Here is a 21,241-nt window from a genome sequence, read left to right as displayed (position 1 = left end):
CTGACTAAGAAATGATACAGCTACTTAAGGCTGTTGTTTTCAGGAAAATCATCATCTACTGGGCTTGATTTGTCCATTGTTAAACAGTTTTAATCATGCATATCTTTGATTCACTTTTTCCCAGGCTCATATGGCTGTGGTATTAATATCCAAAAGTAGCATAGTAATAATTCCCTTTGGTTAATATCAGTCAAAATTATGATGGTGAGATAGGAAGTTTTATGCTTTTTTTTTTTTTTTTTTTTTTTGAGAGGACCGTGCTCTGGTACAGAACAGTATTAAATAGACCTTGCTATGAAGTGGACGTGGCCTTACATCCTAACACAGAACTCGCATTTGTTAGCAGGTGACACATTAGAGAATATCTTTAAGTGTCAGTCTTCTCATCTGTAAATTTGAAATAACTAGTATCTTCTTAATTCATTGATGTGACACAGCAAATGAGTTAGTACATACAAAGCCTTTGCATGAAATGATTGGTTAGTTAAATCATTTTAACTAACATCCTGGGTGGCTCAGTCATTCAAGCGTCCGACTTCAGCTCAGGTCATGATCTCGTGGTTTGTGGGTTCGAGCCCTGTGTCTGGCTCTGTGCAGACAGCTCAGAGCCTGGAGCCTGCTTCAGATTCTGTGTCTCCCCCCGTCTCTGTCCCTCCCATGCTCATGCTCTGCCTCTCTCTGTCTCTCAATAATAAATAAATGTTAAAAAATATTTTAAAAATAAAGGTAACATTATTATTGTCAGCATTATCATTATAGCCCCATGAGGTCTGCCAAGAAGGTACTGTTACTCCTATTTTATGTATTGAAATCTGAGCCTCCAAGGCACTTGAATGGCTTTCCCATGGTCATATAACAAGTAAATAGAGTGCCTAGACCAGATCTCACGTTCTACCCTCCCAGGTGGTTCGCTGTCCGCTACAGCAGGATTCTGCTGCATTAAAAATAAACAGAATATGGCTTTTGCCCCTTTGTAAATTCTGGCAGCAGCATCTGGTAATTCAATGTGTTTCAGAGCTAGGGCTCTTCCTGTGTTCTCTTTCCATTCTCCCTCCCCGAGATTCAATTTCTTGAGTAAGACTCCTGCCTTAGAGAACTTCAGGATGCCAGGTTTCTATGTCAACTTCAAATGAGGCTTGGGATATTACCTATTCTTCAGGTGGACCCTTCAAGTGGGTAAATTTAGGGTTGTGCCGTGTCTCCCTTTCACTCTCTCTTTTATCTTCATAATAGCCCTGTGGCACAGGAGAAACTTACTTACCCTTGCCACTCAAGAAAAGGAATGAGAATTAGCATAAGAGACTGGTTCCAAATTATACCGCGAGGGGCACCTGGGTGGCTCAGTTGGTTAAGCAACCAACTTCAGCTCAAGTCATGATCTCATAGTTCATGAGTTCGAGCCCCGTGTCAGGGCTCCGTGCTGACAGCTCAGAGCCTGGAGCCTGCTTTGGATTCTGTGTCTCCCTCTCTCTCTTTGCCCCTCCTCTGCTCAGCTCATGCTCTGTCTCTTTCTCTCTCAAAAATAAATAAACATTTAAAAAATTAAAAGCAAATACATTAAACTAAAAATTAAAAAAAAAAAATTATACTGTGAAAGTGTGGCAGAACCAGGATCCAAACCCAAGTGCACCATACACATCTACTGGGCTAATAGCTCCATAAACAGGTCCACATAGAATTTTGTTTTTATCTACACCCCTATATTTAGTAACAACAGCTAGAATGTTCCACAAGAAGAAAGTAAAAGTCAGACTTTCTAGCCACTTCTGATTTTCAAAGCATCTATATTCTTCTTTAGTTAGCAAAATAGACTCTTAGTGTTTTAGGTGGTAGGCTGAAATTCACACTCTCAGACTCTGAGCTATTGGGGTCCTCTCGTTTATCTAAGCCAAAAGAAGGGAGAATAACAGTGCCAGTAGGAAACCCAGTGCAAGGTTCATGCTATGTTGCTCCTCCTCCGGACTGTCCAGCTTAAATCCTGTGTCAAGATACATTGCTAAAGTTGATGAACTCAGACTATATCAGCTTTATATCAAGTTGCTTTCCAATGTCATTTAATGAAGACACTGAAAGGAATGGCCATATATAAAGCCATGTGGCAGAAAGGATCACTGAGTACAGGGTGGTAGGCAATTGCTATAAATACAGAATCAGCTGGGCCCATCTGGAAGGCCATTTGGATGGGCCTATTTGCTTGAAAGCCCTGGGAGCCTCATGGACAAGAATGTGCTCTGTTGGAAAAGAGCATTGAAGTGAGAAGGGCTTAGTCCAGCATCATGGGAGGAAATGGTTGATTTCATGGACAGCCTGCTGTCTCTTACACAGTTTAACCTTTGGCCCAACACCCATCCTTTGGTTTCACCACCGTAGCTCAGTTCTGGTGTTGAGTGCTGGCCATAACAAAGAGAAAATAAAAATAAAGAACAGTAGTACTAAAATCTCTGTAAGAAATAGAAGGAAGGCATTAGAGAAACCATCTAGCATAGCTGACTTTTAATTTCAGAGAGACTTGTTTTAAATCCAAGCTGTGCATTTACTACTAGCTATGTGACTTTGGGTATGTTACTTACAGTTTCAAAATCTTTTGTTTCCTAATGGGTAACAATGCTGATATTACCAGAATCAATCTCATAGTCATGGTATGGGAATTTAAATTAGATATCATACATAAAGCAGTAGAGTAGGACCTAAAAATAGCCACAACGGGTAAGTAACTATTATAACTCCTCTTCCTCTCTTCTGCAAAGTAACTTTTGGGATACTTGGAGTTAAGGAACCGAGTGGAGGAAATAGTTGGGACCATCTATGCAGACAACAACAGAGACAGGAAGTAGCCATGGAAAGCTAGAGCCCCAGATACTGCATGGGTGGCAGAGAACAGTGGCCTGGGACCTGGGGGCCTTGACCAGGAGGTGCAAAGGACAACATCCCCTCTGGAGATGGTTCTTCATTCACTCATTAATTCTTCAAACAGACGATGTTGTTCTGTCTGCTGTGTGCAGGCCATTGACCTCAGGGCTGGAGCAGCAAAGGATGAATGCACATGCCCTCTGCCCTCACAGAGCAGTCAGTCATTTTTGTGAGAACTGTGTTTACGTAAGACCCTCCAAGGACCTGCTGGTGATTTCTAGAAAGGTGATAAAGTCCAGAAGGGGGCTAGGGTTCTGACAATCCTGCGGGTGGAGGCCAAGTCAGAAAGAAACTGCCTGATTACAGTTACAGTCTTCCTGTGGTCCCACAGTTTGGGAAAATAGCAATTGCTAAAATATTGTTTTTGAGAAGACCACTTAGTGTTTCTTTCTGTTCGCCCTGCATAAAGTCCCAGAGGATCGCTCCTCCATAAAAGTAGTATCCCTTATATGTGCAATTATTTTGAATACTTACAACAGTTTACAGAGTAATATTCTACCCTCATTTTGTATTTGAGTTGGCTCGACTCTCATAAAAGTGAAGCCCAAAGCATACAGGATACATGGTGAATCTGAATTTTGGCTTTCTCCAGAAGCCACACTACCCAAAACACCAGCGGGGGGTGGGGTGGGGGTCTTTCCAACGGTTGAATGGGAAAACAGTATGCTAAACCTTACGCTTAGTGTCTTCCTTTCCCCTTTTCATTCTTTGTCCAGCTTTTCTGGTTCTAATCGGCTAGCCTTATTGCCCATTTGAATCTCCCTCACATCCTTTATGGAAAGAAATGTGTTGTAAGTAAATCATTTGATATATAATATGTGTTGCATATGTATTTGCCTAAAGATTCATGGTTTCAGTGAAAAACCCTTGACTAGTGTCAACCACACAGAAAACTACAGGGGTTTCACTTCTTGTTTTACCAACTCTCAGCATGAAGCAGTGGGGTGTAGTAGAAAACTGAGCTGCCCTGAGGAGGCTGGAGGCCCAAGTCCAGGTCCTGCCGTTCATTTACACTGTGGCCTATTGACAATAAATTTACTTCCTTTCACTTCAGGTTTAATGTCAGTAAAATGAGGAAACTAATTCTTAACCTGCTACCTCACCTCAATGATAAGAAATTTATATGTGGTCATAATTGTGTGACTATATTCCAAGTTGTAAGGTATTACACAAATTTAAGGCATTCCAATTAGTATTACTTTCTCTCTATTCCACTCTTCATGTCTTTTCAATCCAGAGGACTTAAATAGCTGCAAAGAATTTGCCCTAGGTCTGACTTTCTTCTTTCCTCCCCTTACATTTCCATCGTATCATTTCTTTCCTTTCTGGTCTACCTCACCTGCAATTTTCTGAATTCCCATCTGGGAGAGGAGGCTGATGGGAAGAAGGCCAGCATCAGCCTTGTATACAAGAAACACTCTAGTTACGTTTTGATTTTCCTCCTTGGAGTCTTGTATGTTTGCTTGAACTAACACACATGTGCAAAACACACACTCACTATAGCGTGGACACGCGCAGAAAACACATGCCTTCACGCATACTCAGAATCTAATGTAGACATTTGTATATAAGTAATCACATACAAACACAAGAGTAGAGAACCTATCTCAGACAGCTGTAGGGGCACCTGAATGTCTCAGTCGGTTAAGCATCCGACTCTTGATATCAGCTCAGGTCACAATTTCACAGTTCCTGAGATGGAGACCCACATCGGACTCTGCACTGACAGCATGGAACTTGCTTGGGATTCTCTCTCTCATCCTCCCCCGCTTGCTCTCTGTCTCAAAATAAATAAATAAACGTTAAAAAATAATAAAAATAATAAAGCAACAGCTGTAGACATTCACATCAATCACATATTCCCCTTGCAATATAATCACACTGTTCCATACAGACATAATCACACAGACACACACACACAAACTCTTGCATCCACACACAGACAGTAATACTTAGAGACATGCACAAATACATAGATCCACTATCCACTTTCACTACCACATAAGACTTAGAAGCACACCCAGCTGTGTGCAACACCTCCCACTATATTGCAATGAAAATGCACTCTGAAACACTCCGTCACAAGCACACTCTTGGGTGTGGCCATGTTTTCAGTTTTGACAAGCATATTTTCCAAGTATCTTCACTGATCTTCCTTTGAATGTACCATTCTGGGGAAGATAAGTGTGTGCTCTTCGAAGAATTCTCCTCAACATGACCCACTTTACCCTCAGTGACATTATTTTCTCAGTCATAACATCCACTCCTTCCTAAATGTGGTCACAGAGTGATACCCAACAGGAAGCCACAATGTATGCTCCCCACCTTAAACTATTTCACAATCCCTGAAGGCATCAATGTCCTGTCAGGCAATATTCACCTGCTGTGGAAGAGACTGCTGCAGCTCTCGTCATGTGATCACCTCAACTGTATCAGCCATATGTTTCTAGAACCATCAAAAAGTGACCTCCTGAGGCCATCCTCAGGAGCCTGAATTGCTCTTTATAAGACCAGGAATTTGGACTTGTCCCTCTCTCTTACAAAAAGTCGCACTTTAAACAAAATCATTGTAATGCTTCCTTCATGACAGTCATAACTTAGTAGTTAATAACTTTAGAGTGACATCAAGCGACAAAGTGATGGAGTGAATTTCACATATTTTCTTGAATGATAGTGCTTAAATATGGAAATTTCTAGCATGTCTCTAAAAGCCTTATTTATGGTAAGAGTTTATAGAGAAGACATGAAAAATGAGAACTAGATTTATAAAAACAAAAATGTATCAGGCACAGTCAGTTAATATTTAGAACATACAAAAGAAAGACCAGGATGTTTGTGGATATGTATTACTCAGATTTCCTTCGGAATTAGTTACAGACTTTAGCCTATGTAAGGAAACAGGTTGAAACTGGAGGGGAGGTGGTCTCAATCAGGAGCCTTCTGAGTTATCAAGTGGAATTTAAATTGCATTCAATAGAAAAGGGAAAAGTGAGTAAAGACCTCATTCAGTTAAGTTTAAGCTGGCTAAAATGTAAAACATGAGGTAGTTTCCATTCAGAAGACTCAGGTGAAGAACTATACCTTCTGATTTCACTAGGGCCCAGGGTCTTAGGTCTAATTCAGTTTGATGGGGTAAGTATTGAGTTGACTTTCCCTGCCATGGACTCCTTAGCTGATTTGGTTGAAACATCCACCTTGGAGATTCTGTAATTTAGCACAGTACTTATTCCCCCTGCACTGTAAACCCCATGAGGTCAGCAGTCCTGGGTTCCTTGGGCACCACTGAATCATCTGCCCTTGGCACAGCGCCAGGTATGTCACAGCATTTAATTCTCATTTCGTGAACGAAGGTACTGGGTCAAGCTGGGCAAGGAGCACTGCAGGAGTGTTTCCTCCTCAGACAGAGGTTACTCTTCCACGCTAGCTGCCTTCTGCATCTGCCATTCCTTCTGGACTGCGTGGTTTACCATCCAGCAAGGCTTTTCTGAGTCGTCTCCAGAAGATGTGCCTCCCCAGGACACTGTCCTCCCACTCCAGGTAGGTGTTCCTGTTGAGAAGGCGATACAGCTCCACCTGCTGCCGCAGCAGGGACTTCTCCAACTTCTGCAGGACGATGAAGATGATGCCGGCACGGCTGCTCAGAAACTGCCAAGTCTGGGCAATCTCATACTCAAAGATGCACCATCGACTCTGGATAAAGTGCTGGGACACCACGACGATAACCTTCCGGCTTTTATGGAAACCTTCCTGGATGATGTTGGCGGCGATGGCCACACCAGGAATAAAGTCTCTGTAGTGAAGGCAGAGCTGAAAAGGGGGCACCCCCTCCTCCAAGTTCTTTACCAATTCATTCCTCACCCAATCTTCATCCTGGCTTGAGTAGATAACGAAGGCGTCATAGGTGCTTTCACCTCTGCTATACTTTTTACAGCCAGCAAGAAGCATCAGGTGGAAATAGAACTTATACACCAGAACCACCACCAGAGAAACCAAGAGTGCAGTGAAAACCGACACAGTAATGATGGTCTTGCTCACCTGACAGGTAGCATTCCTAAAATTCAGCATGGGCATGCCCTGCATGTCCAAAGGTTTTGCACACACCATCTGTTCAACTTCCACCAAGAGCTGCCTCTGGTCCTTGACCCACTGCAGGAAACTCTGGTGTTCACAAACACAAGCAAAATCATTCCGAGTAAGATTTAAGGAAGATAGATTACTTGGAAAATGCCGTAGTTCTTGCTCCTTAGAGGCCACTATACGGTTAAAACTGCAGTCCAGAGTCTGGAGGGAGTGAAGTGGTTCATAAGGAAGTGTATCCAATGATAAGAGGTGGTTGTGACTCATATTTAGCAACTGAAGTTTAGGGAGTGAGTTAAATGCCACTTGGGACACCTGTTCCAGCTGACAATCAGAGAGGTCTAGAATGGTCAAGTTAGTCAGCTCCATGAAAATATTTGGAAGGAAGTTGTCCTGGAAAGAATTGCCAGCCATTTTTAAGATTTGGAGGCTGATCAAGCCATTGAAGATGCCATGGAAGGCAACTTGGGTGTGAGTGTAAGAAATATCAAGGTAACGGAGGTTTTTGAGGGGTAGGAATACTGAAAAATCACTGACCTGTTTCAAACTGGAACGCTGGAAATCTAGATATTCTAACTGTTCTAAGCCCAAGAAGTTTGAACTTATGGTAATAATATTGTTGAAGCTTAGATCTAAATGCTTCAGTCTGGTTGTCCCCAAATCTCTCTCAGAACAGCAACTCTTGAAACTAAAGTCATTTCTACTGAGATCTAGAAACTCAAGGCTTTCCAACTTAACCTGAGTAAAAGTGTTCCCAACTTCGTTGGCAGAGAAAACAAGCTCCTTGAGAGAGTCCAGCTTCCATGTGGGAAATTGTTCAAATTCACAGTTAACCAATTCTAACCGTTGCCATCCGAGATTTTTAGGGAGCTGTTTTAGCCCGTTGAAATACAGATGCACCAGAGAAATGGTAGAAACGTTTGCCAAACAATCAAATGAGTCAATAGCATCCTCTGAGAACTTGTCAAAGTATGCTATCCGGAATTTTTCTATGGTCAAATTGCACAGTCCCTCCAGGATAGATTTGTCAAATCTTTCCAAGTTCCTTTCATTTTTAAATTCTCCCAGAACCAACCGATGGACCTGTAAGCCTGCCAGACCTTGAATAGAAGCTTTCATTACATCTGTACTATTAAAATTACTTCTCAAAGTCAGTTCATGGAGCTTAATTTCTTTAAAGGCACCTGGTTGGATAAAGTCTAAAGGGTTTAGGGACAAGTCTAAAGAAAGGTTGAGTAGAGGCTTTTGATGTAGAACCTGTAAGTCTTTATGATAAATATTTTGGATCTTGTTATTGGAAAGATCCAAATACTCAAGGTTGGGCATGTTAGAAAAATATTCAGGTAATTTGAAGGAATGGATAAGATTGTGAGCCACATTAAGCTCCTTCAACATTTTGAGATGTCCAATGGGGAAGTCCTCTAGAGATGCTATATTTGTCTCCACAGCCACCAGCGTCTGTAAACTCGATAGTCCAGAAAAAGCTCCTGGGAATAACCTCTGGATAGGATTTCCTGTCAATATCAAGATGGAGAGGTGGTTTAGGCCCTGATATGCATCATCTTCAATTATTTGAATTTCACACCTACAGGGAAAAGAGATACAGATTATGTAATATTTCTGCTGATCAAAACTCAAAATGGAGTAACCACCCCAGTCACCTAGCTCTTCACACAGATGTGACATGCCATATGATCTATGCCATCGACAAAGACATGAAGCAGGACAGATCATGACACGAGCAAATAAGAAACCCCACAGATGCAGTATTATTACGCCGGACACAATGACAAACTCTTTTTAGCACACTAGGCACACGTGCTAAGCAGAGGCAACACATCCATCAGAAAGAAGTCAGTTAAAGATCAATAATGGGGACACGTGAAGACTGTATGGCTGATAGAGTATGTAACCACCTTGGATTAACTTTAGCTATTTCCTGCCATACATAATTGTGATTGTCCATCAGATTGGCACAGATGATATGGATAGCTGTTAGTTGTTAGGCATGCTAAATAACCGGTCAGTGTCAATTTTGAAGACATAAAAAATTACACATTTGTGTTACCCTCAATGTCTATGCAGAGTTCTCCATGTATGATAGCTAGATATTTGCAAGTTGTGGTTATCACAGGTAAATGTTAGTAGTAACAGGTGATGGGAGTGAGTTGTATGGAAGAAAAGGAAAGTACACTAGGAAACCTTATATGGAAGGAAGGTACCTAGACAGGGGGGACCAGAGCACGCTTCCACGAGAGCACTTAAGTTGAAACCTGAAAGATGAGTAAGGATTACCAAGAAAAGGAAGTGAGTCTGAGGTAGGCAACAGCCATGATACATGGAGGAACCGTAAGAAACTGCTTCTGTGTCTGGAGTACAGAGAGGGAAGTGGAGGAGTGTGAGACGAACTTGTGGAGAAAGGAGGATACAAAGCAAAGGCTTAAAGACTGGATAAAGGATTTTGAATTTTATTTCCAGAGAAATGGAAGCCATGCTGTATACAGTGTTCGTAGAGGTGTCCTACAGACAAGGTTCTTATCCAGCCAATGAATGACAAGTCAATGGTGAACACCTGCCAGTCCTACAAGTGCATGACAGTTACAATTTGCAAGTGAGTTATTTCCTAGTCCAACCTGAATCACGTTAACAATTTCTCCACTTGTCCTATCCCCTCCATGTGGGTCATGGGTAATCAAAGCATTTTGGCCCAAGCTTTTGTTATCGATTGGTAATTCAATAGAAGGTGGAAGATGCTATAGAAAGAATACTGGAAAAGTGGGCAAGATATCTTGGCTCTGGTGTCTTTGATGTCCTCTCTCTCATATCACATGATTTTGGAAACTTCCTCTCCGGACCTCAGTTATCACCTTTCTAAATGAGGCAGCTAAACTTGATTATTTCTCAAGTTACTTTCAGTTATAAGATGTTGTAACCTATAAACTTATGTATATTGCTGTGTGCATCAGATGACTGGAGAGGTCTTGCTCTTGCTCTGTCTCATCAAAGGGGGCTCATCACTTTAGAGAAACAGAGCATTAAGATGAAGACAACATTTAACTTGGAAGCAGGAGATGTGACTATGAATCTCTGCTGCAGCAAGCTCTACAAAACATAGAGAGTGAATGTAGATACATTACTTAAACTCTCTGTACTTCAGTTTCCTTGTCCAAAAAAGCAAATACATGTGTCAATAGGTTTCCATAAGAATAACAGGGTGCCTGGTCTATTATAAAGCATCCTAGAGGACTAGTTGAATCACTATATGTGAACATTGTGAAGGGATATGAGAAGGGAAAGGATATCTACAATACTATGTTTGTCCTTGCCCTAAACCGTAATCAAGAGAGAGAGAGCTGGCCTCTCTTGAGGCACATTGTTAAGGCCTCTGAGAAAAGTTCCTTAAGTATTCCTTATAAAACACATGGTCTGATGAGAAACTACTTCTTGCTTTAAAAAAGGGGAGGGGTGATCTGTTCATCTTAATTATAGTTCTTGAAAAAGTCTTATTCAGAAAAATGAAATTCAGAAACTAATGAAGTGCTATAACAATAGTAATATTTTTATTCTTATAAAGTCTGCCTTATAAGGTTTTTAATATATATGCATGTTAACATCCACGATCACATTTAGCCCTGTGTGGTAAGTTTCATCATTTCTGTTTCACAGATAAGAATACTGAGACTCAGGGAGATCAAGTGACATGCCTCAGTCCATGTGGCTGTAAATATTGGAGGAAGATCTGGCTCAGGTCTTCTGAGCCCCACAGAGCTCTCTCCTCAACCCCCACTGCCTTTCAAAATGCTCCATTCCCTCTTTGTTATACACTTTCACTGTCCAAGTTAGAGTATAAAACATCAAGTGTCCCCTCTTCTTTCTATATAAAGATCTGCTCTAAAGAAGGTTTTCATGCTATGGTCTTAGAATTCATTAAAAGTTTCTATAATAAATAGCCATATATATATAAATGCTTCTGCATTTTCCCCAAACTCTTATATAGAATATGATCCATTATCTAGTACATTTTAAACCCATCATAGCCCCATAACCCATAACCCATAACCCATCATAGCCCTAATGATGAAAATAATTTTAGAATCCAATTCTCTCCCCAAAATAATGATAATAATTTCACCTGCCCTAATAAATGTTACATTTCCCTGAATCAGAAAAGAAAAATCTTAGTCACTGTTCTTTCTTACAGAAGATATTTTTCTTTGATCTTGTCATCTTTCTTCTCGGGTTACTTATATCTTCCTATTTCCCTATCTCTGTCACACTTTCAATATTCTAGATATTTTTTTGAATCCTACTCAGTTCATGAAATCTGTCTTGATTACCCACTGCAGAGAAGGCCTCTCTTTTGAACGACACAGCATTTTGCCTCTAGTTTGCACATAGCTTATCACTTACTGGTGTGTATTCCCATGCTTATCTCAGGTTCAAAAATCCCAAATCAGAATCAAGTAACATTTATTGAATGCCTACTATGGGCCTAACATCATGCTCAGGATTTTAATATGTTACTTCATTCAAGTGTGTATGCCCTCTTTAATAGCTGGAGTTGTATATATAATATATCAATAAACTTTTATTTCCTAGTAGATTCTATACTATATAGCAAATAGTAATCAATATATATCTGCTGGTGAAAGAGTTTGAGTCAATTTTCTCCCCTGTCCTAAAATCGAAAGATAGAACTGTTTTTAGAAATTATCTTATCCAGGTACTCATTTCACAGATGAGGCAACTGAGACCTGGAGAAAGGAAGGGGCTTGCCCAAAGTTATACAGCAAATAAGATACCTGTTGAATGACTAAGTGAATAAAGAGGAGACTCCTGACATAAGAACGAAATGATAGAACAATGAGCATTTCACCTTGTGCCATGTGTAAAATCTCAGTCATTACCTGGATAAATCCAGCACCTGCAGTTCTGGGAAGTTGGAGAAACTATGGCTGCCTAAATGACTCAGGGGGTTAAAGCTCATGTCCAGGTCCTTGGTTGATGAGGGGATGTTGTCGGGGATTTTGTGAAGATTCAGGTCCATGCATTGGTAAGTAATGTTAGGAACCACCTGCAATGATCACATATTAGATACAGTGTCTTAATACATGCACCTCAATGGACTGCCCTCTCCACACCCTTCTCCTAGGCCAGACCCATGGAGACCTCCTGGACTGGGGCCATCCAACCATCTTTCATCCATCCATCCATCCATCCACTCATTCATTCATTCATTCATTCATTTATCCACTCACTTTATAAAATCTCTTACTCTAGATTTGGAAGGGGAGAGAACTTCCTATGTCCTGTTTTCTAACCTCTGCTATCACAATGGCAGCATTTAGGGAGAAGCAAGGGAATCAAGTGCTGAAAGGCTAAGGCTCTGGAGTCCAGAAGCCCTGAGTTTCACCCCAGTGTTCCATGGGATTTGGGGCAAAACCTTTTTTATACCAAGTACCCCACAATTGTATACAGCCTCGAAGAGACTATCAGTTCAGGTGCCTGGACTTCATAGTCATAACTCAATTTTTGCCAGTTGCATTCTCTCTTTTGGCTGATTGACCTTTGAGTAGGTAACACAGAAATGGGGAAAAATCCTTCAGATGCTTGGACTTCAGTGGTGTAACCTAGCAAATAAGGCCAGGTACTTTATGCTCCCTTGGTTCCTATGCTTGTTTCCATCATATTTCCCAAATTCTTTGTAGGCCTTGTTCTCTAACTTCCCATTTAATTTCTGAATTCTCTGATTTATTCAACAAAATTTCTTGCTTAAGCCAGCTAATTTTGGTTTTCTGTTTAAAACCAAACCAAAATAGAATCTGTTAAAAGGATTAAATGAAATAAGGCATTTGAAGAGATTATCCCAAAGCCTATTACAGTGTAAATGATCAATACATGTTAACATTTATTGTTATTAGTTATTAATCCCCTACCATATGTGGGCCTATTTCTTATATGTTATATACTTTAATCTTCAAATAAACCTTTTAAAGAAGAAGTCAGAGTGATGGAATAATCTGCATAAGGTCTTACAGGTCACGTGTGCAGCTCTTTACTTCATCGATGACATGTCTCTGGAAATGCTATCCCCTGTAGGAGCCTCCCAGACCATACTGTCTCATAGAGGATGGTACCAGGCATCCTTCCCTTACGCTCTGTCATCTGCCTTCGCAGGGTGTATCACCATCTAACATTACACTGTCTATGTGATTGTACCATGTGTCTTGTTCATTACCCTCACTACATTGTAAGCTTTGATATTCTTGTCCTCTGCTATGTCTCCAGCACTCACAGTTGTGCCTGGCAAATGGTGAATGCTCACTAAGTATTTATTGACTAAATGAGAGAATACCTGATTGAATGAAGATTTGCTTAAATCCAAATTGTAGCCATTTTATCTAAGTGCTATGGACAGTACAAAGACCAGTGTGAAATGGCTCCAGACTTCAAGGAGCTTACAGTCTAGAGGAAGAGCTAAGATAGGAACACAACTCACACTAGTGTAATGGACCGTAAACCAGGCCTGGAAATTTTTTTTCCCCCAAAATAGTTCCTTTGGCACATAAGTGGTAGAGGTCAATTCTGGATCCAGGCATTATAGAAGGCCTCTGAGAATGAGAAGGTTTCAAGGTGTGTCTTCAAGGATGAGCAAGATTTGGATATGTGGAAAGAGAAAGAAGGAGAGAATAATGTAAGCAAGAAAAGGATGGAAACTATTTCAGAGCGGCTGGTCCATAGTGGGAGAAATGGATCCTAATCCAGTGCGGAAGATAGAGCCCTGTGGCAGTATTTTTAATCATCTAAAATATATAAGTTGAGCAATTTCTATGTACTAGGTACTGGGTATAGTCTAAGCTTTGACAGTAGGCATTTCTTGTAATTCAGGTGTCTGGTTTAAGCTTTAATTGGGGGAGGCATCAGCTTCGAAGAGGGCTAAAATAAACACAACACTAGCCACATGACTAGACAGAGCCAGGACTTCTTCCCCCACTGAGCCTTCTTTTTTTTTCCCCCTCGACCTCCTCCCTTTAACTCTCTGCTGTTATGTTTTAAATTCACCACTAAGAAGGGAGCCAGGGAAACCCTAAGGCCCCATTCTCAACCCCAGTCAAAACAGAACCCCACATGCTTGAGCAGTTTTTCTCTCTACCCTCAGTATTGAGGCCACATGTGTGGCCCTACATGTGCTGTATAATTTCCAGGTCTTATAAGTTATAAATTTTTAGTTTTTCAAAGTTTCCAGATGGTTATTGCTGAAAGGTACCTTACAATCCAAAAGAACCACAAGGGCTGGTCCAACCACAACATTGGTTATTGATAGACTGAGACCAGCACAAAATGCTGGGATATAGTGATAAATAAGATCAGCAATGTTATCCTTCACTTATAGATTCCATTTTAAAAGGACGGAAAAATAGTGAACAAATACACAAAAAGTATTTAATGATGTGCTGTAAAAAATAAATCGTCATAGAGATTAGAGGCAAATATGGGGCATAGGGAGTTCTACATGAGGTGATCAAGGAACACTTCCAAGAGGAGGTGACATTTTAGCAGAAATATGAAGTGAGGGATTAAGTCATGATGATAAGGAAAACTGCACTTTCCAGCATGGTAGCCACTAGCTATACACGGCTACTGAGAATGAGAAACAGTCTAAATTGAGAGGTATATTAAATGTAAAATACATACTAAATCTCAAACACTCTGTGCCACAGAAAGGCTGTGAAATATTTTATTAATAGTTTAGTATATATTACATTTTCAAATAATATTTTGAATATATTGGGTTAAATAAAAATATTAAAATCAGATTTATCAGTTTTTATTTTTTCAAAGTGGCTATCAGAAATTTTAAAGCTACATTTTAAACTTAGTTACCTACAATTTAGTTAAGTACAACTTTGGCTAAATTTAGTTGGTTACATGTATTGTTTAAATAAGATCATGTGACCCACATGATATTGCCTTTGGGCAGCACTGATTTAGGAGCAAAGCATTCTAGCTAGAGGAAGCCAGTGCAAAGGCCGTGGGGTAGCAAACTGTCCTAATAGCACTCAAAAGTTATCACAAGTTGTTAAGAGGGCAATTTGTTGGAACTGAGACTTAGGCAAAACAACAAATAAACAAAAATGTACAGAGTTAATTAGAGTGGAAAGGGGACTCCAGAGGCAGGAGACCAGTCACTATCCAAGACTCAAGGCCAGGAAAATTGAGGACCTGCCCTAGGGTGGCACTTAGGGGATAGGCAGGGTTGGACAGGTTTTGGAGACTGAGAATATGGGGTGTGGGAAAAGGGAAGGTGTGATTTTATTTAGTGGTGACTTTGATTAGAGGACCATCCCCATTAACCTAACAGCAGGAGGGACACAGAGGAGACAAGGAGTAGGGCTCTGGGCAGGAAATTGGAGGAAGGCAAGACTTTGAGATGACAAATTTGTCTTTGTTACATATGGTATGTATTTCCCCCATGGTATTTCCGCCATGCCCTCAATCTCTGCACACCACTGGTTATGCTTTTCTTGAGTTTCTGACCCTGTCACACATTAAATCCCAGGACATTCTCTTGGTTATTGGGTCCTACCATGGGCTTCCAAAGCACTTGTGAAAGTCCATGCACAGGGTGGGGAGGGACAGAAGAGATCCATCATGAATGAGATTATGCAAAAGTCGGTTGGTATTTCACAAAGAAAGAAGCCATTGCATTAGCTGTCATTTCACATGGTTCTTTCTTCCCCCACCCCTTGTATCTTTGTTTCTCATTTTCCATTTTGCCTTCATTTCTCTTTCTCCCCTTTCTTTTCTAAACTCCTTTCTTTTCATCCTTTGGAACCAGGGCTAGATCCACAAGTCTGAAATCCACTTAGAAAGTTCTCCCTATTAAGAGAAAACACACACCCCCCCACACACACCCCCACACCCCTCCCACACACACACTCACACACTCCTTCCTGAGATTGAAAGGGGTGAAGTGAGTGCTTGAAGCTGAGAGTACAGACCACTAGCAGAAGGAAATGACAGGAAGCAGACTTCTTACAGCTCTCTGTTTAAGCAGGTATTATTATAATGCTTTCATAGATGTGAAATCTAGCTTCAGAGAGGTTTAATAACTTCTTCAAGATCACACAGCCCAGAAGTCGAAGAACAGTGATTTTAAGCAGATCTGACCTAAAGCCCCTATTAGCACTTAAAGTCCTGAATGGGACATGACCCATGGGCTACCTGTTGGTGCCATGGAACCATGAATTGTTTGGTCCCTGTGCCTTCTCAAGTCCTTAAGGTAATTTGACTCTTTTTTGCAAATGAAATTAGGCAACTAGCAGGGGATCCACAGTGGGAAGTTCTGGGCAGAGAGCAGTTTTTCAGAAGCAAGGCAAATCTCATAGGAGATGAGCTGACACTAACCACGTACCTCCACACAAGGGTCCCAGCTCTCAGGTCTCAGGCAGGAGAGGAAGGCCATGGCTGGGATCAGAGTCCCAGCCAGGCGGGTAGGAGGCATCATTCTGGCATTTTCTGTGTCCAAAAATGGCTCGGTGAAACATGACACGCTGTATCCGCCTGCTGGTGTGGCCTCCGAGGTACTGCCGCTTTCTCTCCCCTGCTCAGTGCCCTAGGACAATGACTGTATTCAAAGCAATGCTGCGTTCAGAGGCAAGAGGAAGTGAGAAAGGCAACCTTAGCATTCTGGGCTTTTGTTTCTCTAATAGTTCTGTCCCCAGTCACAGGAGGGGAAGTTAGAAGAAGAAAATGTCTGCAGATCAGTGGTCCAAGTAACAGCAAGAGGAAGCTGACTTTGATCCCGGGAAGTCATCTGACCTCCTGGTTAGTGAACTTAGGAAAGCAATCAAACTGGTCAAACAGCCTGCGCAACAATCCAGGACGTGGCTTTCCAGTTTCGTTTTAGTAGAGGAAACTCACTGTATGTATTCATTTCCTAAAGCTACCGTGACAAATTACCACACACTGGGGTGGGGGTGGGGGGCTTCAAGGGCAGATGTTTATTTCCTCATGAAGTTCTGGAGCCTGGAAGTCTGAGATGGAGGTGTGGGCAGGGATGACGGCTCTTCAGGCTCTCTCCTCAGCATACAGGTGGCTGCCTTCACTTGCTCTTCCCTGTGTGTGTGTGTGTGTGTGTGTGTGTGTGTGAGTGTGTGTGTCCCAATTTCCCCTTCTTAAAAGGACATCAGTCATTTTGGATTAGGGTCCATCTATATGACTTCATTTTACCTTAATTACCTTTTTAAAGCTTCAGTCTCAAAACACAGTCACATTCTGAGGGACTGGAGAACTTCAGCATGGATTTTGAGGGGAATACAATTCAGCGCGTAGCAACGTCAACTCTTGTGAAATCTTGTGAAGAAATTCACTTTTGTGAAACTGACTGAAAACACAGCTCCAGTGAACCACAGTTTGAAAGCACAGCAATATTGGGAAGAGATTGGAATGAAGAATCAGATATACTGAAATCCAAACTGAGGCTGGATGACTTAAGGATGGCCCCATGGCATTTGTCAGTCACTTCATACTACTGATCCTTAATTTCTGGTCTGCAAAATGGGACAATGCCTTTAATCAGAATCAAAGCTCGAATCTATGAAATTCACAAAAATCGAGCCATGGGACAGTAGTCCAATGATGCAAGCCACTAAGCCTTAGTTTTCTAGTCTTTGAAATGGAGATAAATCACATTTGTCTTACATGATCAACTTTAGTTAATCTACATAAAATGTTTAGTACATGCTTCATCAGTATATTCCATAAATTGGTAGCTATTATAATCATTAAAAATATATGTAAAATGGGGATAAAATAATACCTCAAAGTATTGCTATGGGATTAAATGAGTTGGCATTTGTTAAACTCTTAGAGCTGTATCTGGGATGTAGCAAGTGCGAGGCAAGTTTCTGTTAAACAAGAACATCGGAAAAAATGGGGGTATTGCTAGCATTGTGTCCTAGATAGCTCTACCAAGATGTCCTGCTGGCACCTCAAGTTCAACATCTCTAAAATCAAGCTCTGAGGGAGCATGTCATAGACGACTGAGCACAAACTCTTGCAGGCTTCTTCAACACAAGTATACAATTAAGCTAAAAATAGTCCCACTGTCAAACTTTTGCTTTGAGGATTGAGACTATGTAAAGATCATAGAGCAGTGCCTGGCACAGAGTAGGTGCTCAATAAAGAAGAATAGTTCTCTGAAATGTAAATAGCATTTCACTTCCACATAGTCATCCCAGAAGGAAATCGCTTTGACTTCCTCTTTTTTCTCATCAAATGCACATTAACTACATTTTCTTGTTTTCTGCATTTTTGTTGCTCTGCCTCCCGGCGTTGCTGGCTAGGATAGACTGTCCCTCCCAGGGCTAGACAGTCCTTTGACAGCAAGTGATTTGCTCTGGAGTTCACTTTTCATATACAAATGCACCAATCCTAAGCTCAAACTTTGAATGCCTTTTCTGCCTGGCTTTTATACGCTAGGAGGCAATTTTCTGCCTTAGGTACCAGGTACCAGATACCTAGAGAAAGCACCTATACCCCATAGCTTCCTGAAATTATTCAAACTAGCCAAGTCTAAGCCTGCTGACCTTATGTTTTCTTGCCTTTCCTACTTCAGAAACTACAACCAAACCTCCTGCCTGTGTCTGCTGTTTGCTCTTTATGCCTCCTGACAGATGCTGGTGCTTCCACATGTGGCCCTGCATGGTGCAGTGTGTGGCCTTCCTCTTGGGAACTGTGAATAACAAACTATATTTTCAATGGCAATCATCTCTTGATCTGTTGGTCTCACCACACCTGAATGATAAAAACCTACACTTTAAAATAAAACATTCTACCATTTCCTAGAGATTTGATCTATAAAAGAATTCTAAAATGTCAGTCTTCATTTCTATTAGCATTGCCATTGAATATATCCCTCGGCCTGGATTAGCGGAATACACTATTAACGGGTCTCTCAGGGACCAGGCTCATTTTTGCCCATGTCTTAACTCTTCTAATCCATCCCTTATCCTGAAAACAAAGCAATGTTTCTAAAATGCAAATAAAATCACCTCATGTTAATAATATTCTAATGGTTTGTATTGCCTAGACCTCATGCGTTATGCCTCTAACACCCACTAGACCCAGACACATCCAGACACACCCACACACACACACAGACACACACACACATTCTACCTTCTCAGAAACAAATGTGTGTTATTTCACGCCAGACAAAACAAGGTCTTGTTACTAGAACAAGACCCCATTACTAGAACACAGCACTCAAGGGGATAGAGTAATATGTGTGTAATGGTGCAAATCCCCTTTCTTCCCATCACTAAGGAGAAAACCCCATGATGGCCAAGATGAGGACTAAGAGAAGGGGTCGAAGACAGTCTCCCAGACTATGTTTCAAGGATGTGAATACACACATTTTATAGAAGTCTTCTTGAAAATTATTCTTAGCCAAGAACGGGGAGTTAATGATAGTGCCTTGTAAAGATGCTTTTTTCTTTCCATGGGATTAACACACCATGATCTACTGACCTCAGTCAAAGAGCTCTCAGTTCTGTGTGCCCCTGCCAGGAGACAGGCCATGTATCAAATACAAAAGAGAAACTCCTGGGCCCATAGTTTCCACTGCAATACAGTAATAATCACACCCTGGGTACAGTCGAGGAGACCCCGCCAGGGGCGTGGGAAGCAACTTGCTCTTCTAATCCCTGTGGAGCAAGGTCAACTCAGGACCCATAAGCATTCAGTCAGTTGAGGAATTTCCATCTTCATCAGAGTTTTGGAAGAAGTGTTTGGTATTATTTGGCAGGCACTACATACTTGCTAAGAAATAAAGAAAGAACAAAATTGACCTGTGCTAGGATAGGCTGATTTCTGTATCTACCTCCACATTTCAGTGACTTAAAACAAGAGACGTTTCTTTCTTGCCCATGCAATGTTCAGCAAGAATATTCCTGATTGGAGGTACTCCAAGAATGGTTCGTGGGTCCAGGATCCTTTTATTTCATTATGGTAGAATATTCAATATGCAGCCTCTAAGCCTGCTGCGGAAGGTGAAGAGAGCATGGGAGGACACACAGATACTTAGAAATCCTTGCTCAGAAGTGACCTACATTATCTCTACTCACACATTATTGGCCAGAACCAGTCCCAAGACCACACCCAGTGAGGACTCTATCTCCTAAGCTTCAAGCCTCCTACCCACCACCCAAAACTCACACACACAGACACACACACAGACACACACACACACACACACACACACACACACACACACACTGGGATATACGGCTCCACAGCACCAATTCCATGTTATGGAAAGGAACACAAATCATCTTTGATCAGACAGTTATCTTAGCCACAACCTTAGCATCCTATAATATCTATTTATGGTAATTAAAATAAAATAAGGGTAAACCGTCACAACATAGCCTGGATCAGACAAGAAAGGCCCAGTTAGTTTGGCATATCTAAGAACTAAACCTGATTCTATCCAACAGTTCCACATCTCACAGTTTCTCACATGTTAACACCTCTCAAATCAGGATGCATCTCATAACTGACAATATATTACAATTATACTTTCTCCTTTTCCTTGCTTAGTGGCAAATACAGTAACGGTACGTCTTAAGATCAGTGGTATCTTACATTCAATGAGAAATAGTTTGTCACTAGTTGACTCCTTACAACATATCCTAGGCTAATGTGTATTCTGCATCTACAAAGGGACATAGAATACTCAATGCTTCCTATTTTGACCCACAGACTCTCTTTTATCTTTGGATACCCACTACCAGTCCTCTATCCTTTAATGTGCCCTGAACCACCGTTCCTATGATCTAAAGCACACACAAAAATGTTGCTTTTAAGCAGAAGCAGAAGCATAAAGTGTATTCTGGCTCCAAGTGACCCAATTCCTGTCTCCGGGGCAGGGTCCTTACATTAAGTACTGTCCTGTATGTTTCAATATTTTCTCCCGAATGCTTCAAGTCCCAGGGGAGAGTGAGGGTACCCACCCCCACCCCAGGAGCTCTCAAGCCTAAGTAGCACCTATTCCTCCCCAGCCTGAAGTGTTTATGACATTTCCTGTGTCATTTAAAAAATTACTTTGAAGGCATTCAGTGGCTCAGTGCGTTCAGCATCTGACTCTTGCTGTCGGCTCAGGACATGATCTCACGGTTGAGATAGAGCCCCACCTTGGGCTCTGTGCTAACAACGTGCAGCCTTCTTGGGATTCTCTCTCTCTCCCTCT

The 21,241-nt window shown here is 41.3% G+C and overlaps 1 protein-coding gene across 3 annotated transcripts; it reads right to left on the bottom strand.

Annotated features, from left to right (window-relative positions):
* Positions 1–217: 217 nt before the first annotated feature.
* Positions 218–16,763, bottom strand: TLR4 (toll like receptor 4). Of its 3 annotated transcripts, XR_007457164.1 has the most exons (4): positions 16,403–16,763; positions 11,895–12,061; positions 5,291–8,572; positions 218–4,687 (listed from the first exon to the last, which is right to left on the bottom strand). XR_007457164.1 is itself a non-coding variant. In XM_049627803.1 (3 exons), exons 1-3 carry the CDS (start codon positions 16,493–16,495, stop codon positions 6,331–6,333), a joined length of 2,502 nt encoding a protein of 833 aa, XP_049483760.1. In that variant the 5' UTR covers positions 16,496–16,763; the 3' UTR covers positions 218–6,330. The 3 variants fall into 3 exon arrangements, 2 of the variants coding, with proteins under 2 accessions (XP_049483760.1, XP_049483775.1); XM_049627803.1 differs by having other exon boundaries at positions 218–8,572; XM_049627818.1 differs by lacking the exon at positions 16,403–16,763 and having other exon boundaries at positions 218–8,501; positions 11,895–11,974.
* Between the last annotated feature and the right edge of the window lie 4,478 nt (positions 16,764–21,241).

The sequence above is a fragment of the Panthera uncia genome, chromosome D4, assembly GCF_023721935.1.
Source record: "Panthera uncia isolate 11264 chromosome D4, Puncia_PCG_1.0, whole genome shotgun sequence".
Taxonomy (NCBI): Eukaryota; Metazoa; Chordata; class Mammalia; order Carnivora; family Felidae; genus Panthera; species Panthera uncia.
The sequence above is the reverse complement of the archived record's forward strand: the minus strand, read 5'-3'. Positions and strand labels throughout refer to the sequence as shown.